The sequence below is a fragment of the Epinephelus fuscoguttatus genome, linkage group LG12, assembly GCF_011397635.1.
Source record: "Epinephelus fuscoguttatus linkage group LG12, E.fuscoguttatus.final_Chr_v1".
Lineage (NCBI taxonomy): Eukaryota > Metazoa > Chordata > Actinopteri > Perciformes > Serranidae > Epinephelus > Epinephelus fuscoguttatus.
The window spans coordinates 31391586-31409736 of record NC_064763.1 but is presented as its reverse complement, the minus strand read 5'-3'; the positions used below and the strand labels follow the sequence as shown (position 1 = coordinate 31409736).

At 42.1% G+C, this 18151-nt stretch overlaps 1 protein-coding gene and 1 long non-coding RNA gene across 2 annotated transcripts; both read right to left on the bottom strand.

Moving 5' to 3' along the window:
- Window positions 1-11: 11 nt before the first annotated feature.
- LOC125898406 (trafficking regulator of GLUT4 1-like) lies at window positions 12-2491 on the bottom strand. Its single transcript, XM_049592194.1, has 3 exons — window positions 1378-2491; window positions 1052-1178; window positions 12-968 (listed from the first exon to the last, which is right to left on the bottom strand). Exons 1-3 carry the CDS (start codon window positions 1777-1779, stop codon window positions 955-957), a joined length of 543 nt encoding a protein of 180 aa, XP_049448151.1. The 5' UTR covers window positions 1780-2491; the 3' UTR covers window positions 12-954.
- A 2361-nt stretch (window positions 2492-4852) lies between these two features.
- On the bottom strand, window positions 4853-14731 carry LOC125898724 (uncharacterized). Its single transcript, XR_007450645.1, has 2 exons — window positions 14415-14731; window positions 4853-5360 (listed from the first exon to the last, which is right to left on the bottom strand). It is a non-coding gene; the product is annotated as an uncharacterized LOC125898724 (long non-coding RNA).
- Window positions 14732-18151: the final 3420 nt, after the last annotated feature.

Sequence of the window (18151 nt, the reverse complement as noted above, 5' to 3'; positions counted from 1 at the left end):
GTGTACTCTTGATGTCAAACTTCTTTATACGGTACTGGCGGTGCCTCATAAAATAAAGGTGATGAGCTCACATTCAGGTTCGTCATGCTCATTCAAGTTTATTTCCAACATGCAGAGCTATGGCACAGTAAACCAGTCATACAGTATAAATGTATAAACATCAACATCAGAGTGCCAAGAACAGTGCATACAGGGAAAAACAACCCCATTCATATCTTGCAGTATATTGTAGACGTAATGAGGTGCAGAGATCCAGGCAGTTCAGTGGAGTCCGAACAGGAGTCAGTTTATCATAATAGCACGCAAAGCAAGGTATCACACTATGACTGCAGCAGGGCGTTGTTGTGATAAACGTACATGAGTTTTAAACTTGATGTAAACAGTGTATGAAATCAGTATATACATCCTCCCACAGTCAATCAGTACTTCGTTGCAAATGTTAAGAGAAACAGGGCAGGCAGTGGCGGCATTACAGACTAGAGATGCACTGAGTCCTTTTGTTTTTGTCTGACTACATGAGGCTGTTTTTATTTATCACAACATCACGTACAAATCATGTGTGTTCTTTAGTCTTTAGGACATCCTCTTATCTATTGATGCCATTTTTTAATAAGCAGTGCCATCCAATTGTCTGTGTCAGGCAGGCGTGTACCTCAGTGCAACACTAGTTTGGACTATGAGTAGTTAAACTTTCTGATGATCCGACTCTGCAACTGTGTGCAGCATTCTTTTTTCCTTCCTCTTGTTCCTGAGTTTGTGGGGTTATTGGCCATGAGTGTTGCCAGACAAAGAGAAACGGCCCGCAACTTCTTAGAGTCTCTTCAGCTTGTTTCCAACTAAGATTTTGTGCTTTTTCATCTTCAAAACGACATTCATCCTCCTCCTTCTCCTCCTCCTTCTCTCCTCTGTGCAAATTTCAGATGAAGTCAAAGGACACTCCTTCCATCCCACAGTTCAATTCTGCATCTCTGAGAAGCAGAGAAAAAGAGAAATTAAGAATCACAGCTTTGCACTTTGGAGTTTGTGTTTGTTGTGTCTCTTTCTTACATACCTATTGTCAATACTATGAAGATGATGACAGCCACACCCAGCAGCATCGCCAGACAGCTGAGCACCATAGACAGACGCCCATACTTTCTTGCTCCTTCAATATCTCCTGTATGGAGAACAGACCTCGACTAATGGGAAAGGAAAAGGAAGGAGATGATCAGCTATGAATTATTTAAAGGTAGCTTGAGCAAAACACCTGTAGTGTTTAAAGGCTTACAACTGTCTTCAGAGTATACCCAAGCATCAAAAGCACATAGAGATAATAATAATAATCCACAATGTGGTATTATGAAGGAAATTAAAGCTGTAAATGAATGCAACACTCACCACATGTGCATACCACAAGGCGCATATGTTGAGCGGCACGGCGGGGCAGAAACAGGACATCACGGCGAGCCAGAGGTAACTCGGGGGTACGGACCCGGGCGGCACCGGGGAGGGCAGCGGCCCCAGGCTGAGACGGGACAAGGATTTGGGTGGGGTCGCCAACTGCCCGATGGAGCCCGACTTTAGCGGCAATCTGTGTCCGTTCTGGTCCGCATCCAGGGACCGGACGCTCCCTCTGATGTTGAGGGAGAAGGAGTCGGACGGTTTGATGTTGCTCTGCCCAGTGGGCTCGGTGGTCGCGGTGCTCAGAAGCTTCTCAGTGTCCTGGAAGTCGGTGGGATTGGAAACTTCCCTCTCCCCGAGGGCGCTTTTCCCAAAGGCAGTATCAGTGTTGATAGCCATCACTGAGAGATAAGAAACCTCCAATTCTTATAATCTGTGTGAGCGAGCCGCTTTCCTGTGGATGGAGATGCTGAAGAGTCGTCCTTCAGATGTTCTCCATGGGGGGTCATTAGATTAAATATTATAAATTCAGAGAGCCTAATACCTTCAAGGCAACCTATTTAATTAAGCAAGCTAACTCCATCAAAATGCCTTATTGATGAGCGAGATGTTATTGATGTCTGAGTCCCTCTCGCGTTTAGTTGGCGGTGAGCGTCCGGACGCACGCCTTGCCTTTTACCCCCACCCCACCCCCACCCTCTCTATTATGTAGTGAGGTATTACCGCATCCCTTACATCTCCACAGCACATCCCCAGTGTCTTAGGCCTACTTATGCACCCGTCGAGGCGTGTGACAATGCAAAAACAACAATTAAACCTCTTTTGAAGTGAACGCGAACGGTGCGTAAAAGCTTTCCATTTACGCGCGGGGGCATCAGCTGGATCAGCATGTAGGACACCGCACAGGGTGTATAAGGGAGGGAGACAGAGAAAGATGGAAAGGGAGTAAGGTGGACCCTGTGAACCACAAGCCTCTCAACGCGTGCACGCCCTGCTGACTCAGGTCCTCCTGTAAAGTCATATTCTGCCATTTTTAACACGAACCTCAGTCTGTCTCAGGTACTCAGACTTTAAATTTGCACCATGAAACTTTCTCTTCCCTTAAATCTTTTTTTTTTTCAGCTTATTTAAAGTCACAAATAACTGGTTAAACTACATATTTACTTGTTGGCTAATTTATGTATATATTTCTGTTTTATCCTACCCATATTTAACACACTAAATGTATTTGTCAGCTTTCTTTAGTGATAGCAGATCAAGATTTTACACACAAGACAACATCAGTTTAGAAAATAATAGTGGTGATGTATTCAGATGTCCTTCTGGTGTGGCAGTAGCACTACTGCAATACGAAAATACTCAAAATGTACTTTTCAAAAGTAAAAGTGCTGATAATGCAAAAGAACAGTGACGCCTGTGAGTGCTGTAGCTGGTAAAGGTGGGGTTAAGTTTTATCATTACATAGCCTATAGATGGGTAGCGTAATCTATAACAGCACATCATACTGTAGGTACTCATGTTTTGTGAAATATTTATCTGTAAAGCAACTAATTGCATTTAGTGTAGTAAAAACTACGATATTTCTCTCTTAACTATAATGGAGCAGGAATATAAAGTGCCATTAAAGGGAAATAATTAAGTAAAGTGCCTCAAATTTGCACTGTAATAATTACACCCCACCACTGGAGGATCAGATGCATTATGGTCGATTAACAACTCAATGGTGTATGAAGTCGTTAAAAGTGGCTCCAGCAAATAAAACTGTACTAATTGTAATGCACTGGGCCTGCCTGTTAATTAAATAACCAGTTTTTCCTACTTATAAAAAGTAACATTTCATATCCTGTGTATAGTTTTATTATATGGATAAGGGAACTATGCATTATAATAATGATTCAACTCCAATCAACTGAGAGCTCATCACAAGTTTTGTACAATTTTCATCCACATCAGCAATAATCCAGTCTGACTATAACAAGGCTCTATAGCGCCCCCAGCCGTGTGTCAACATTATCTTTGCAGAGATTATACCGCCATCTAGCGGCGACTTTGAGGAAACTGCATCAAGACCCTGACGATGTAGGTTGAAGGTTGAAGAGTACAGAAACTCAAGTTTAAGATTATTTTCCCTAAGTTATGGATATATGTGGAAGCAAGTACAAGACATAAGCATTTGAATTTTAACAACCACTAAATACTTTGTATTAAAATTTCAACGCCATTAAATTCACAGCATTGAAATATTTTACTTTAAAAACCATGTATCTGAATTTAGTTGTTCTGAATTCACCTCTTGATTTGCAGTTTTAAAAGCTGAATTTGATTTTTTCTTTTCTTTCTTTTTTTTTTTTTTAAAGCTGCACTGCCTATGTTGTGTGGCTGGATGTTGCTATTTTCTATAAGATTTTTCTGATCGTGACCTCAATTATTGTGGTGTTGTTGTTGTTGTTGTTTTCTATACTTCTGAAACTTTAATGTTTTGGAGCTGAATGGAAAAATATATTCAAATCTAGCATCTGAAATTGCAAATCAAGAATTTTATTTATTTATTTCACAAGGGTAGATTCAGAAATAACAATATAATAAAATAAAATAATAAAAAAATAACACTTGGTCTTCAAAGAAAAAAAAATCAATGATATTAATTTAGTGGTGTTTATATTTCTACAAAGTTAAAGTTCAAATGCTTATATTTCCTACTTACTTCCATATCTGTCCTTGTAATGTTCTAATAATCTGTGTTAACAGAATATTGATTCTATTATTTATCCAGTTTCATGTGTTTTTTCTTGGCGGTTCAAACCAAAAAAGCTCAATCACATCTGTAAAGAACAATGCTGAATGCACTTAGCATTTATCTTGTTCATTTGGCTGTTTTATAAACTGACTGACAACACAGAATAAAAAGTTTCCTTTATTAAACTAATGCAGCATACAGTAATAAAGTAAGAGTTTAACCTACTTACAAGATTATAACATAACAAGCACTGCAGTGTGTGTTATTTTATTATACAGATTATTTTACATACAGTGGGTTATCTTACCCTCTCCTCAGTCTCTATAAGTTTGTAGTCCATGAAGGAATCCTTGGAGCAGACACTGGGTGTTATTTTTTCACCCTCTGGATTCACATCTTAACGATCTAACTGGATTCACGCAGTCCTCCTGACTAAATGTCATGTTGTTGACTCGTTAATGTGAGAACAAACACCACTCTCAGGAGTTATTGCATATCTGAGGACAATTTTACATTTAAAGAGCATCTCAATTTACTCTGATCTTTCTTGCTCCCCTTTAATGGGATCACCAGGGACTTGAAAGTTAAAAGGGATGAGTGTTATACATTTTTGCATACATCTATTGTGTGCCTCTTTGTGTGCGTGTTGTTATTTTTGGACAGGAGAGCCTTCGGTGCTGGAATGTCTTTTATTGTCCACAGTGTGCAGTTTTGTCCACAACAATAACGCAGCAGTCTGAGAAAATATTTTGTTCTTTATTGTGAGCGAGAAGCACATCATAGACAAACTATAAGCAGGTTATTGTGGACCACAAAATAAACATTCTGTATTGACTGAAGTGAAATAAAGCTTACATGTGATTAACACAGGAACATAAACAATGGGGGATCAAATCTGTCCAGTTATTAAAGTCCAGCCTGACTGCTGAGCGTGTGAAACACCGCCTTCCTTAGTCCTCTTCCCAGCAACCCTCGTTCGCTTCCTCTTCTTGAGTCATCCGGGGCAGGGCTGACCAGAGCAGTTCTTCAGCTGGCAGCTTTAGCATGTGTACAGGAACATAAAGCTTGCCAGTGAAGAACTGCTGTGTGTCAGCCATTTGGGGCCAAGGGTGAGGGACTGCTGGGAGTCAGCCAGAGAGCGTGAGAGTACAAACTAGACAGCCTGGAGTGACGGACGGCCCGCTTTAAAGGCACAAATAGTGACTCCTTCTCCTTCCTTCGTCTGCTTTAGGTGCACATGTTCCTGCAGAAAGAGAAGAAAAGATAGTTTTAACTTCCCCTCTAAACTCCCTGCTCCGGTAGCGTGGGTATGAGGTGGCCTGAAGCCAGTCACACACGTACAGTAAGTGGGTGCAGTCGAGCCACTGAGTGTGCAATCAGCTGTGAGTAAGTGGGTGAAATGAGCTGATATGTACGAATGACTGGGGAGATGCACACAAGATCATGCGTCAGATTACCAGGAGGGGTACACGCATCAGCTGCTCGGCTCTGCCTCTGCACGTTAGACGGTGCCAGCGAGAAATTCTTAGATATTCTCTTTAGTTATGATGCTCAAAATCACAAACCGGCCTCCTTTTTCTTTCTTTTTTTTATGTCAGTTACCGTGGTTACAAAGCATGAGCGAGAGGCGATGAAGAGGAGTAGACAGCCTCTACATGAAAGCAGAGATCTTGGAATCCTCTCAGAAGTCAAAAGTACAACTTGTTTTCAAAGTCTTAGTTAATAAAGTGAATGTTTGGGGTGTTCCCTAGAGAGAAAACCTGTAGCTACACCCGATCTATGTTTTCTACATGTTGAAGCTTGTAAGTGTTTCAAAACACACTTTGTATAAGTCTGAGTAAGTTGCAAGTTTACATGTAGCTACTGTTAGGATGAGTTAAGTTGTTCTGTTATAGGCAGGCAGAATTCTCCAACTGAAGGCTACTTGCATGGCTACAGAGAAAAGATAATTAAATATGTATATGGTTAGAGTATTTTACTAATGGAAAGAATGTATTTTCTTAAAACTAGGCTGCCTGTTCATTAGAGAGATGCAAATACTTAGAAAAATGGGCGTGGCATTTGCTTTTCAGGCTTCCTATGGTCATGGAAAACCTGGAAAAGTCATGGAATTTCACCATGTTATTTTTCAGGCCTGGAAAACTTATGGATTTAGAAAAAATCATTTAAAGTTTTGGAAAACTCATGGAATTTTGTTGTTTGTAATGACAATAATTGCTACAGTAATCTTCCAGAGTTAACCTTCCATGTAATGTAGAGTAATGGCAAATTTATTTTCTGTAAGTTAGCCATTGACGTAACGTAGCTCTAACATGCGCCAATTACTGCACGATATGTCGTTTCAACATTGACACTGTGATGCACAATAGTCACATCAAATGACGTGCAATGTCAAGTAATGCCAGTTGACTCAAACAACATATCTGATGCTTGACACAAACGGAAAACTTGCATGGTTCTCATTTTCCATGACTTATATGGCCATGCCTTTTTTTGTTAAGGGAAGCAAAACTCTCCCGCATGTGTGTGTGCATGTGTGTGTGTGTGTGGTAAAGTACCATAGCTAGACCAGCAAGTGCAGCAGACACAGTGAAGTGCAGATCTGAAATGAAAATTTTATTTAAGTCATGGATTTTTTTTTTTTTTTTTGAAATTTTGTCCATGAAAATGTGTGGACAAAATTTCCCTGGCTTTTGCTAAAGAGGAAGAAAATCTACAACTACCAGAATGCACTGCACCACACCAATAAACACTCCTGCTGGTGGGTGACATCATGCAAGCTTGGCCGTTTTGACATAGGAAACAATATGGCAGTCGGCGAGTTAGCTAAAATATGTTTCTGAAAACATCTGAGGCCAGAAACAGGCTACACATTCAGAAACTGTTAAGACTGTTTGATTGGAGTTCGGTCTGAGTTTGAAACAGAGAGAGGTGCAGCTGAGCTCTCTCTCCATCAGCTTCTATACTTTCTGTGTCTGTGGTGGCAGACATACATGCAGATGTACAATCTGTAGTTCGCGCAACAGCCCGAAAGCAGGGCCCTCAGGAACACTGCTCAGCCTTGCTTCCAGTTTTTCCCAGTGGCCAATCACTTTGCAGCAAAAAATCCCCTGTGGCCCAAAAAACATTTCTCTATAGACTATCTTTATAAAAATGACCTCTTTAAAACTGGTGACAGGACATCTCAAACTGCAAACAAGGTCATTTATGACTCTTTTTATTATGAATTTTTCATCCATGGAGGTTTCATATTTATAAAACTTTCCTCAAGATGAGAAAAGCGATTTAAACATCCCTGACATCATTAGCAGTTGGAGAAGCACTACTGCGCATATGAATTGTGCCTCATACTGCTGAAGTGAACTAGGAAGCTAGATTTTTGTTTGTTTGTTTGTTTGTTTGTTTTTTGCATATGCGCCACGCATGCATTAGACTGAATAGGCACCATTTTGGGATTTAGTATCTGGTTAATATACATCTGTGCCCTACGGCCAGTGAAACTCTGCTAGATTTGAGCTTAGACTTGAGCCGAGAGGTGTGGGTGGTGGTAAAATCGAAGGAAGTTTACCACAGTTCATTTAGACATGTAACCCACATTGTTATGACACAAAGCTGGATGAAAATCAGCAATGTATCTCTTTGATTGTGTCTAAACTAAAGCAAGTTTATTACACCTGTCAAATGAATGACAATCCTACCAACTGAACTTTGTGCTGTACTTATTATCAGATAGCATGCTAACATGCTAAACTAAGATGGGGAACACTGTAGTCTAAACCTCAAACCTGCTACATGTCAGCATGTTAGCACTGTAAGCACAAAAATGTTTTTTTGCAGTAATTTACTTTCTACATAGCGTAGCCGCCACCTGCTACAAGAACTTGAATGTTAAAGTACACGTGTAGAATTAATGAGATTTACCATAAAATGAGCAAATAATCCTGTTATTTTCCATCACAGAAATAAACCATCAGTGGCTAAATTAGAGATATTTTCTGTAGTTTTACATAAATTGTATGTAATTATAAAAAGTGTTAAAAAAAATTCTAACAATTTGACATTTGTTTTTCTTTTTTCATTTTTCTCTCTATTTCCTGTTTGACTGTTGATCATACTGTTTGTGGAAACACACAATGCTTACCTGACTTACACTCCAACACTTAGCTTGCCAAACCAGACCTTAAGGTGTGAATACTGTTTGTAGCTGATGTAGGAAAATAAACAGTTTACTGTTAACTGCATGTAAAACAAATAAAACGTGCACAGTGAGGTTACTGCAGACTGACCACACGTTAAGCTAAAACAGGTCTGTGCTTTTCCCGTCTTCAAAGAATGTAATCTTGTGGTGATCTCGAGATATTGAAGACATGCTCCACTTCTGTGGCTGACGATGAGTAACACATGCTGTACATTCCTGCAGTAAGGAGAACCAGAATAATCTCAGGTATTTGAGTGTCCTGCGGCCTGTAGACTGAGCACAGCAGGGGGGTCAATAAGACTTATGAACATTTCACAGACACCGCTGCGGGGAGAAATCATTTTGTCTCACACTTGGTTTGGATTTTACTTCAGAATCGTTCGGAGAAGTCCAGAGAGTCATTTCTATTCAGACATATAACTGTGATCAATATGAAATGTAAACAGGTTATACAAGGAAAAACACCAATACGATTATCCTCCACCTCCTGGCAAATTTATCTACATGACAAATGTCAGTGTTGATGAGTCAGCACACAGAGGCCTGTTCTAACTTGTGACGGGTGTACACTGAAAAAAGTATCCACAGTCAAATCTACTACTCTTATCTTTTTTAAAACCACTAAAAGAAATCTGTCAGTGCTGCGTCAGAATTAAACTCGTGTCCCAATCAAATCACAGGCTCATAAATCTTCTAAACTCAAGTGTTGAGAGGTTTTAATTAGTGAGTCGTGTAATTGATTACTGGATTGTGGTGGTGGCTTTTCCAAGCAGAACTAAACCAGCTTGCTCTGTCGTCAGCTACAAATCTCCACACCCCACACTTATTATTTTGTAAATAGTTTTTTTTATTTGAAAGGTAACATACATTGGCATTTAAACTTGGCTGGTGTCGCGCACTGTGAGCCACTTTGAGCTGTTGCTTACGTCATGCGTACCGTAAAGAAGTTTCCTCTCGGTTTGCTTCCACTTTTTGTGCCTGCACTGCACGTGTGTCTTACTGTCTCGTTCCAAGATGCATGCACATGAAAATGGCTTTCCTCGACTCTTAAAAAGTTTTACAAACATTAAAATTCATAAGACTAAGAAATGACTTTTGGTGCCACTCAAGGTGTTTGGTCATCAGTTTTAAAGACATATCCTTTATAATGGCGTCCATCAGGGACACTGAGGATTTTTAAATGTTGCAGTACTGCTGTCAGCCATCTGTGAACATGTCTAAAGCTCTATATGCAAGAAACTAGTGTTACCAAAGGACCTCATGGTATTTAGAAATTACTTCCCCGCGTCTGTTTTTCATATGGCACATTCGCACCAGGTTAGCAAAGCCTATATTTTTCAAATTTATTGACATCATCTCCTGGATATGATGACAAAGCTCTGCGTAACAATAATAATATGACCCCAAATCACTGAGATGTTGATTTGCACCGGACTAATATAAGAGTAGAGTATTTGTAGTGGAATTTTTACTTGGCAGATTTGCTTGGGATTAAGATCACAGATGACCTCTGCAGTTATTACAAATGACTGAAGGTCCCCAGGTTAAAGAGAATAGGCTGAAGTCACACCAAGTCTAGCAGTGCGGCAATCAGCTGCAGAGTTTTGCGGCATTATGGGAGTGTCACTTAAATGGCTCTTTTGTGAAGGAGTGGAGGTTGGAGAGAAAGCCAGTTTCCCCATCTCAGCTGAGTCTTTGGTGAATTTGTTCATGCTGGATTTAAAGATCTGTAGAAATCCTTTTGATTGTCATTTCTATCATTTCAAGACACGTGCACACAAAGCAAGTGCTCTACTTTGTGGGACACATATTTTATTTCTTTCAGGCACTATAATATTTAACCACAAAAAGTGTTACTTGCTTCCGTGGACTGTGAACATCCTGCTGTCTGAACGCCGGTTATGTGATTGGCCACCAAGCGTGACATCAGGTTACATTCCTCCAAAATGTCAATCTGTCTCAACTTTTCGCTGCAGGCTGCTGCATCTTTCAGTCCCCCTGGGCTCCCAGCACCGCAGCACTGACGCACTACCCACATTTAAATGATTGGGAGAAGTACCGTTTCTGCTGCTGGTCGGATATTGAGAGAATGCAGCCTTACACTGAAAACACACCAGGCAGCTGCAAAGTGCGGCTCAATGCAATAATTACACTTTTCTGTGGCTGGAAGGTGTGCTCATGTGTTCATGTCACAGGAGTCACAGATTACTGATTGGCTGCGGATATTCTCAAGCCGCAAGTAGCCACTAAGAGTTAAACTGCCGCCAATTTTTAGTTTGGCCGCACTTCACCGCAGCATCAAACGGTCACAGCTTGGAGTAGCCGCTGTAGCTTTCTGTAGACACTGCATGGCAGCTTGCTGCAGGCCGCACTTCGCTACGGCTTGGTGTGTTTTTGGTGTTAAGAGACAACAGCCATGCTGGCACCACGATGCTATGAGCTAATGCGAACATGCACAGTGACGATGCTAACATGCTGATGTTTAGCAGGTTATATGTTCGCCATGTTGTGTGTTGGCATGCTAACTCACTAAACACAAAGTGTAGCTGAGACCGATGGGATACCATTAGTTTTGTAGTTATTTGGTCTTAAACCAGCGTGTAAGACAAATCTTGACTTGATGAAGCGCTGGATGAAAAGTTACGAGATCAAAGTTATTACAATTCATCCTGGGGTCATGGATATCTGTAGCAGATTTCATGGCACTCCATCCAACAGTAACTGAGATATTGGAACAACATGGTGGACCATCCCTCCCTTGCCTAGAGACACGCAGCTAGCATGACTGATAAAATAAAATTTGAAGTGTAGGCTAAAAAGTGGATCTTTAGCAAAAGAAGTCCATCATTCAGCACGTCAGTATCATGAAGTGAACACTGCCCTCCTCCCCCACACAGGCCGCACTCCTGCCAGTGTTGGTGTGAATGAAGTCAGGGAGGAGGACGTACAGTACAAGTCCTCGGGCCACACACAGGACCGCTGACAGCCATAACTGTCGACCATGGCTGCCACAACCTCAAACTGAAACTGAATAAGATATTTGTTCCATAGCGTGCCATTCCCTCCATAAACAGTGACTCTGTATCTTTATGTTCACAATGACGGGCAGTGTTGAGCCCCCGACTCTGTTGCTGTGCCACCCTTTCCCATAACTCTTCTTTTTTTTTTGAGTCTTTCCTGACTTGTCTGTCCTCTCCACCCTCTCTGTCTCTCTCTCGGTCAGATCAGACTGTCCTGCATTCCTCACATTCCAGCTGCGTATGTTAGAAATTCCATCCGGCTGCTGTGGGCTCGCACAGTCTCTTCCACTCCTCCTTTTCCATCCCTCTATCCTTCATCCGTCTCCTCTCTATCTACATCTGGTCTGCACCAGACGAGGCGGATGTGGCTTCACTGTCAGGTTCACCCTCACCTTCCCTCTGCCTGCCTTTTTTTGTCTACCTCCCCCTCTCCTTCTCTTTCTCTCTCTGGCTTTATCCGAGCGAGGGAGTCAGACAGAGCCACATGACAGCCAGTGTGGAAGGCCTTGAGACAGGCTTTTATACAAGGGGCAACAGTGTAAAAAGAGATAACACACAGTCTAATACACAAAAGACTGAGCTTATCTGGGACGTGCATTCTCTGCCACAACAGGGTGGATAAGAAAGAGGAAAGACACACTGGAGCGGAGTCGGCAGGATGTGCGTGTCAGAGAGAAAGAGGTATGACGGTGTGCAAACAGGAGGGTGTGAATGAACCATATACAATGCAAGGAGGAATTATTCAACTTATTGAGCTCTAGCTGCAAGTACAAGAGCGGATTTATTCATCCAGAGAACTTGAATGTTACGGACAAAGATCAATAATAAAAAAAAGATAAGATGCTAACAAGTAAAAGCAGCAGGAAACAAAAAAGGGCGTTATGATGGAGCGTGGGTTGGACCTCTCTCCACACAAGCCCACTCATTTGACCTTTTTATGTTTAGGGTCATGATTTTGTCTGAGAATCCCACATGAGGTGACGAGATAAGATACCTCAATTATCTGTTTGACTGAGCACTGACGCAGACCAAGGAAATATGTGAAGAACTGCAGCATGAAATGACAGCATCACAGATATGCATACTGCTGCTACACCTCTGTGAACAGTAACACGCGATAATTAAATGTTTTATTACATATCACTCCAGGTGCATTCCTCTGCTGTGGGTGGGGCCCAGTTGGAGAGAGTTTACTGCCCCAGATTGCAGTCTGCAATATAGACTGATCATTTTAGACTGGGAATGGGGACAAAGACAGGGAAAGGGCGGTGGCTTTGGCAACACGCTGATCATAGTGCAGAGAGCCTCTTCTTATGCTCTGCTGCAAGCTGTTTGCATGACTGTAAAGGCTATCTGACTTTAACCCTGAGATCAGTACAAATGAAGGGTGTGTTTTACTTGCTCAGAGAAATAGCTGAATGCCATTCTGATTTCATGACATCCAGGGAGATGGTAATGTGCGGTATGAGGCCTGTAAGCCTGTCCTCAGGCAGTCTGTGCCATTTTGTTTGAAAGAACTGGATTTTTTTTTTCCTCTAAATGAACCTACATAACACATCCCTTCTTGCCCCATCCTCCCTTGACAAGGCACGCAATAGGAATGAAGGGTGTAACCCAAGTTGAGCAAGATGGCTTCACTTCTGCAAATGTAGGCAATAAAACAAGCGCTGCTTATTTTGCCTGGATGCAGGACAAACGACACATGTAGTCAAGATGAGCTGCTTTTTAACTGACACCCTGTCATTGCCATGTGATCCTCATTGACAGGGCGGCTTATGTCACACTCCAGGGTTGCAATGGCACAAATGTAGCTCGTGACACAGCCTATTGCGCATTCCTACCGGCACACTGAACTCTGGCTGTACAATTATGTAAGACAGGCTCCATCGATGGAACGTTCACTACAGCAAGCTTTCCCCCCCTCCTAACCATGATCCTAGAGAAAGACTACTCATACATTACTGCACTTTGCTTTTAAAATGTTTCACAGAAGTATAAAAGACCATACAGAATTGTACAGAAATGAGCTGAGGAAACACAGAGGCCTAAATACTTTCTTACGTCACCTGCTTAAAGAATGTGTTACTGCTCCTTACAAACATCTTCAGTTATTTACAAGTGTTTATATCTTTTATTTGAATAAGGATCTGCCAGATGACTGCTGTTGTCACTGCATTTATGAGAAATGACTCGGTGCTAGTTATCTTCCTGATTTTCACCTATCCCCTACTTGAGCACAGGCTTTTTCCTTGGCCTATTATGAACTCAGCAAATTTGAAGAGGCTTTGAATGCTGACACTTTTTGACTCGTTTGGATTACATAAATGCAGACCTCACCGCTTGCTATAGCCTGTAAGTCCAACGTTTGACAGTAATGTGCTTTCAAATGCCTAAATGAATTCTCTGGAGGCTTTGAGTACAAGTTTCCTGATTTCCTAAATGTGGCCATTACACATAATGGGTTTAAATATAATTTAAAAACACATCTGGAAATATTTTAGCACCGATAACGTGCAGTCTGCGTGCCTCTGCTGGCTTTTCTGTTCCAATCTGTGTTAATGTAGGCATAATTCTGACTTTATAGCACATTTCAAGCAGCACTACAGCTGCTATCAGCCTTAAAATAACTGCATGAGCAGATACTCCATGCAGCACTTTAACAAACTGTGTCAATCATCTAAATGTTGATTAAATGTTTGCAGGAGCTGGAAGATTGTGGTCAAATATCTAGGCTGCCCATAATTCATACCAGCTCCTCTGTGTCAGTGGGCCTTCAACGGTATAATATGATCTTCATGACACACAGACAGGCCTTCAGCCAGAACTCCTATAACATCAAATCTATATCCTCGACAATCTGACGACGCCAAATTGTGCAGAAAGCCGCCGCTGTAAAGCAGAAATCAGACCTGGAGAGGTGAATTTTACCTACTTGTATAATGTTAAAGACTGGTTTCCCAGTTGCCGTTTCAACGCAAACTGGGTCATCAAGCCGCCACAGGCTAAATCAGGCTGACAGGAAGAAGCGTTTAGCCAGCAGAAACACACAGACAGCCTCACAGCCAGTAATACGCCCCACCTTGACCACCGGCCGGGTCGCTCCTGCGCGGCCAACCCATCTGGACGGTCCAGCGGAGTTCAGGCTGCCTCGCCCACTGCTCCGGCGGAGTCCTGGACCTTCAGCAGGGCGTGTCGTTGACTGTTTGTTTGTTTCACATCCGCGATATAAAACGGTTTGGCAGCATTTATATATCTGGTGGTGGAGCTGGTGGTGAGCCTACTTTTCTTTGCAGCGCAGCAGCAGTGGAGGACGCAGCGCAGGACTTCAGCCCCTTTTACACAACTCCTGCCCCAGTCCTCTCTCTCTCTGCCTCTCTCTCGCTCTCTCTCTCTCTCTCTCTCTCACACACACACACCCAAGTCAGACACACACCCGGCTTCCCACTCCGATCAGCTGGCAGCGTAATGACGTAGCAGCCACGAGAAGCGGACGTCAGAAGCTGCACGGATCTGACGTGTGCACGCTGCGTGCAGCCCGTGAGGCAGCAGTGTGACCTGTTAATAATAACTCACACACACAAACACATGAACAAAGTTTAATCAGAGGCTGAGGATGTGAAACAACGTATCTATCTTATTCGATTAAGAAAGTATCTAAAAAAAAGATTGAATTAATGTGGAAAGTTTGACGACAGGAGAGAGGCTTTGAAAAGCACATGTAAAATATGGTAAACGTGGGAGTTTGTCTACATGAAGAGATTTTATTGTAAATGTATGAGTCATTTATTTATGTTAAACAACAAAGAAAGACACTAAGAAAATAAAACACAGCTCAGTTTGGTAAGTTTGGCAACATTCCTCCTATAATATCTATCTGAAGTTTACCAGTTTTAGTCAATATTAGCCCCAGACCAAAAATGCTGCATAGCAATAAAATCCTTGAGTGTTAAAGGAACAGTATGTAAGATTTAGGGAGGTTCAGAGGCGTCTAGCAGTGAGGATTGTAGATTGCAACCAGCTGAAACTTCTGGGGAAGGCTAAGCTTTAAATCTACATCCCAACCCTCACCTGTGGTCATGAGCTCTGGTTAGTGACCGAAAGAATGAGATTGCAAATACAAGCGGCCAAAATTTGTTTCCTCTGTGGGGTGGCTAGGCTCGGCCTTAGAGAAAGGGTGAGGGGCTTGGACATCTGTTGGGAGCTCAGAGTAGAGCCGCTGCTCCTTCATGCCGAAAGGGGTCAGTTGAGGTGGTTTGGGCATCTGATCAGGATGTTTCCTGGGCGCCTCCAGCTGGAGGTGTTTCGGGCACGTCCCACTAGTTGGAGGCCCCGGGGTAGACCCAGACAACCTGGAGGGATAACATATCTCATCTAGCTTGGGAACAAGATGTAATTTCGGAAGGACTTTCCAACGCTCTCATTGTGGGGGTCAACATTTAAAAGATTCAGGAAAAGTTTTCTGACAAAGCAGCTGTTGATGTTTCAGTTTGAACTTGCAACTTATTGCACAAACACTGTGTTAGTCTGCAAATGGCCTCCAGAGACATCAGCAGGTCCAGATGAACGTGTTACCCTCTCAACAGTGATGCACACGGACACTCACACACACAGCAAAGACTGTAAGGCCGGTGTCCTTTTCGCAGTCTCTCTCTCTGCTGTGAACCTGAGCCTGTCACTCTGCAGCTTTAAGGTTGCTGCAGTTTGAGAATCTGCTTCCTCACTGTCACCTGACACACACAGCAAATCCTCACGAGACCAAACCCGCTGTCTCATTCCTACGTCTTCTCCTTCCTCTGCCTGTTTTGTAACAACTTTATGATTTTTCCCCTCCTGAATATGAGAATTTGAATATGATTTAATAAGAAATAAAACCAGTCTCATGGATATGGACGTTGTGTCTGTGGAAATGTCAGTTACTCCATTTTTACTCCATTGCAAGCTGATAACCTTCATATCTTTCTGATTCAGCCACAACGTCCTTTTTAGGCATTGGTGGAGGTAGAAGTCATTATGAATCAGTTCTCATCATTAAAACACTAATAGGCAACATTATGTATGATCAGTATTGAAAATAAAGGACAGACAGTTCATTGTATCACTCACAGTGTTGTTTGGTATGAGTAGCTTATTGCCTCCAAAAATGTGCCCTTCACTATTTTCACAGCCTGCTGTGTAATATTTGGGAATCTTTTGTTATGAACTCATCAGTAAAATACTTGGTTAAGGTCACAAAAACATTCACTTATTTTAGGTACTAATTCGGCCCAAAGAATAAATTATACTTGGAATTTGTGACTCCGTAACCTGCTTCACCATTTAAGCATGGGCGGACTATGAGACAATGGACCCCTGGGCACAGATAAACAAAGGACCCCATCACCTCTCCTACACAGGTGGAACACACACAGACTTTGTGGTGGTTTTGCATCTCTCTGTAGTCATTATACATCTTTTTGTGGTTTTATGTCACTTTGCAACCCGGTCTCACTCCAAAGTCGTCGAAATCTGGCAGTTGAGCTGTGACTTGCAGGGTCAGACACTGACGAAAAAAGCCGTCCTCTAATGTTGGCATGATATGCGGTCGGTTGCTGTTGTGGTTGAATGGTGCTTGGCGGCCTCAGGGGGAGACACAGTGGGACAAGAATGAAGGTTAAGGTGGCAAAACTCCAAGGAGGAAGGGTGGCAGGGGTGGTGGATGGGTCCAACAACCACTGACTTCCACCTGAGAGAGTGGTGTTCGCGTCCCGTAAGATTATAAAGCCTATTCCTAAACTCAACCGTGTGCTTTCATTGTCTGAACTTAACCACGTGTTTTTGATGTTGAAGGAAAAAGAAACAAAGATTCACGTTGTTGTACCAATGCAGTGCATTTATTTTGAAAGAGACTGTATGTAAACAGTAAATTTCCTGTGAAAACTGAAGTGGAGGGGAGACCGGGGATGATTGTAACACTTTTTGTTTGAGCAAGTGTAACTCAGTGGGTTTTTTTGTTAGAGCTCTTAAATTTTATATGTGGTACCCGTATTTGTCTGCTATAAATAACACACACTTTGACCTAACATAAATACAAAAATAAGTACAATAAAATAAATAAAATCAAGAATAATAAAGTAGTAACCTGTGTGTGTGTGTGTGTGTGTGTGTGTGTGTGTGTGTGTGTTGTAGCCTGAATGAGGTTGACGTTTGAACAGCATTTTAACAGTTGAACAGTAAACATTTTCGAAGAGTTAATTGGCCAAACTGAGAGTGTTACAACTATCCCTTTGTTACAACCATCCCCGGTCTCCCGTATTTTGAAAGAAAACAATGCATTTAACAGGCAGAACCTGACACGGCGTCCCAGAACATCAACAACCAACGCACCCAGTGTACCTTTCACGTCTTATCTGGATGTGGAAAGTCCATGACTGAACGTCAATATGTAACGAGGTCGGGGTGAGAATGTGTTGCACTTTGTAGTCATTGTGTGTTTGTTGTGGTTGTTTTGCTAATACTTCTCACTCCGACATTTGGTCATGGAATTTCCATATCTAGATATGATGTGCAAGGTACCCTGGGTGCGTTGGTTGTTGACGTTCTGGGACGCCACGTCAAGTTCTGCCTGTTACATACATTGTCTTCCTTGAAAATACACTTACAGGCGCCGGCTTTTGACAACTTCAGAGTGAGAGGCTTGGTTGGTTTGCCCATTTTTGTAGCTATTTCGTCTCTTTGCAGTTCCCTTGCATCTCTTTGTGGGTTTCTTTTGTTTGTTTGTTTCTTTGAGGTCATTTGGACAGTACATGTTGATTTAAATGACATTTGGCAAGTGAAGGC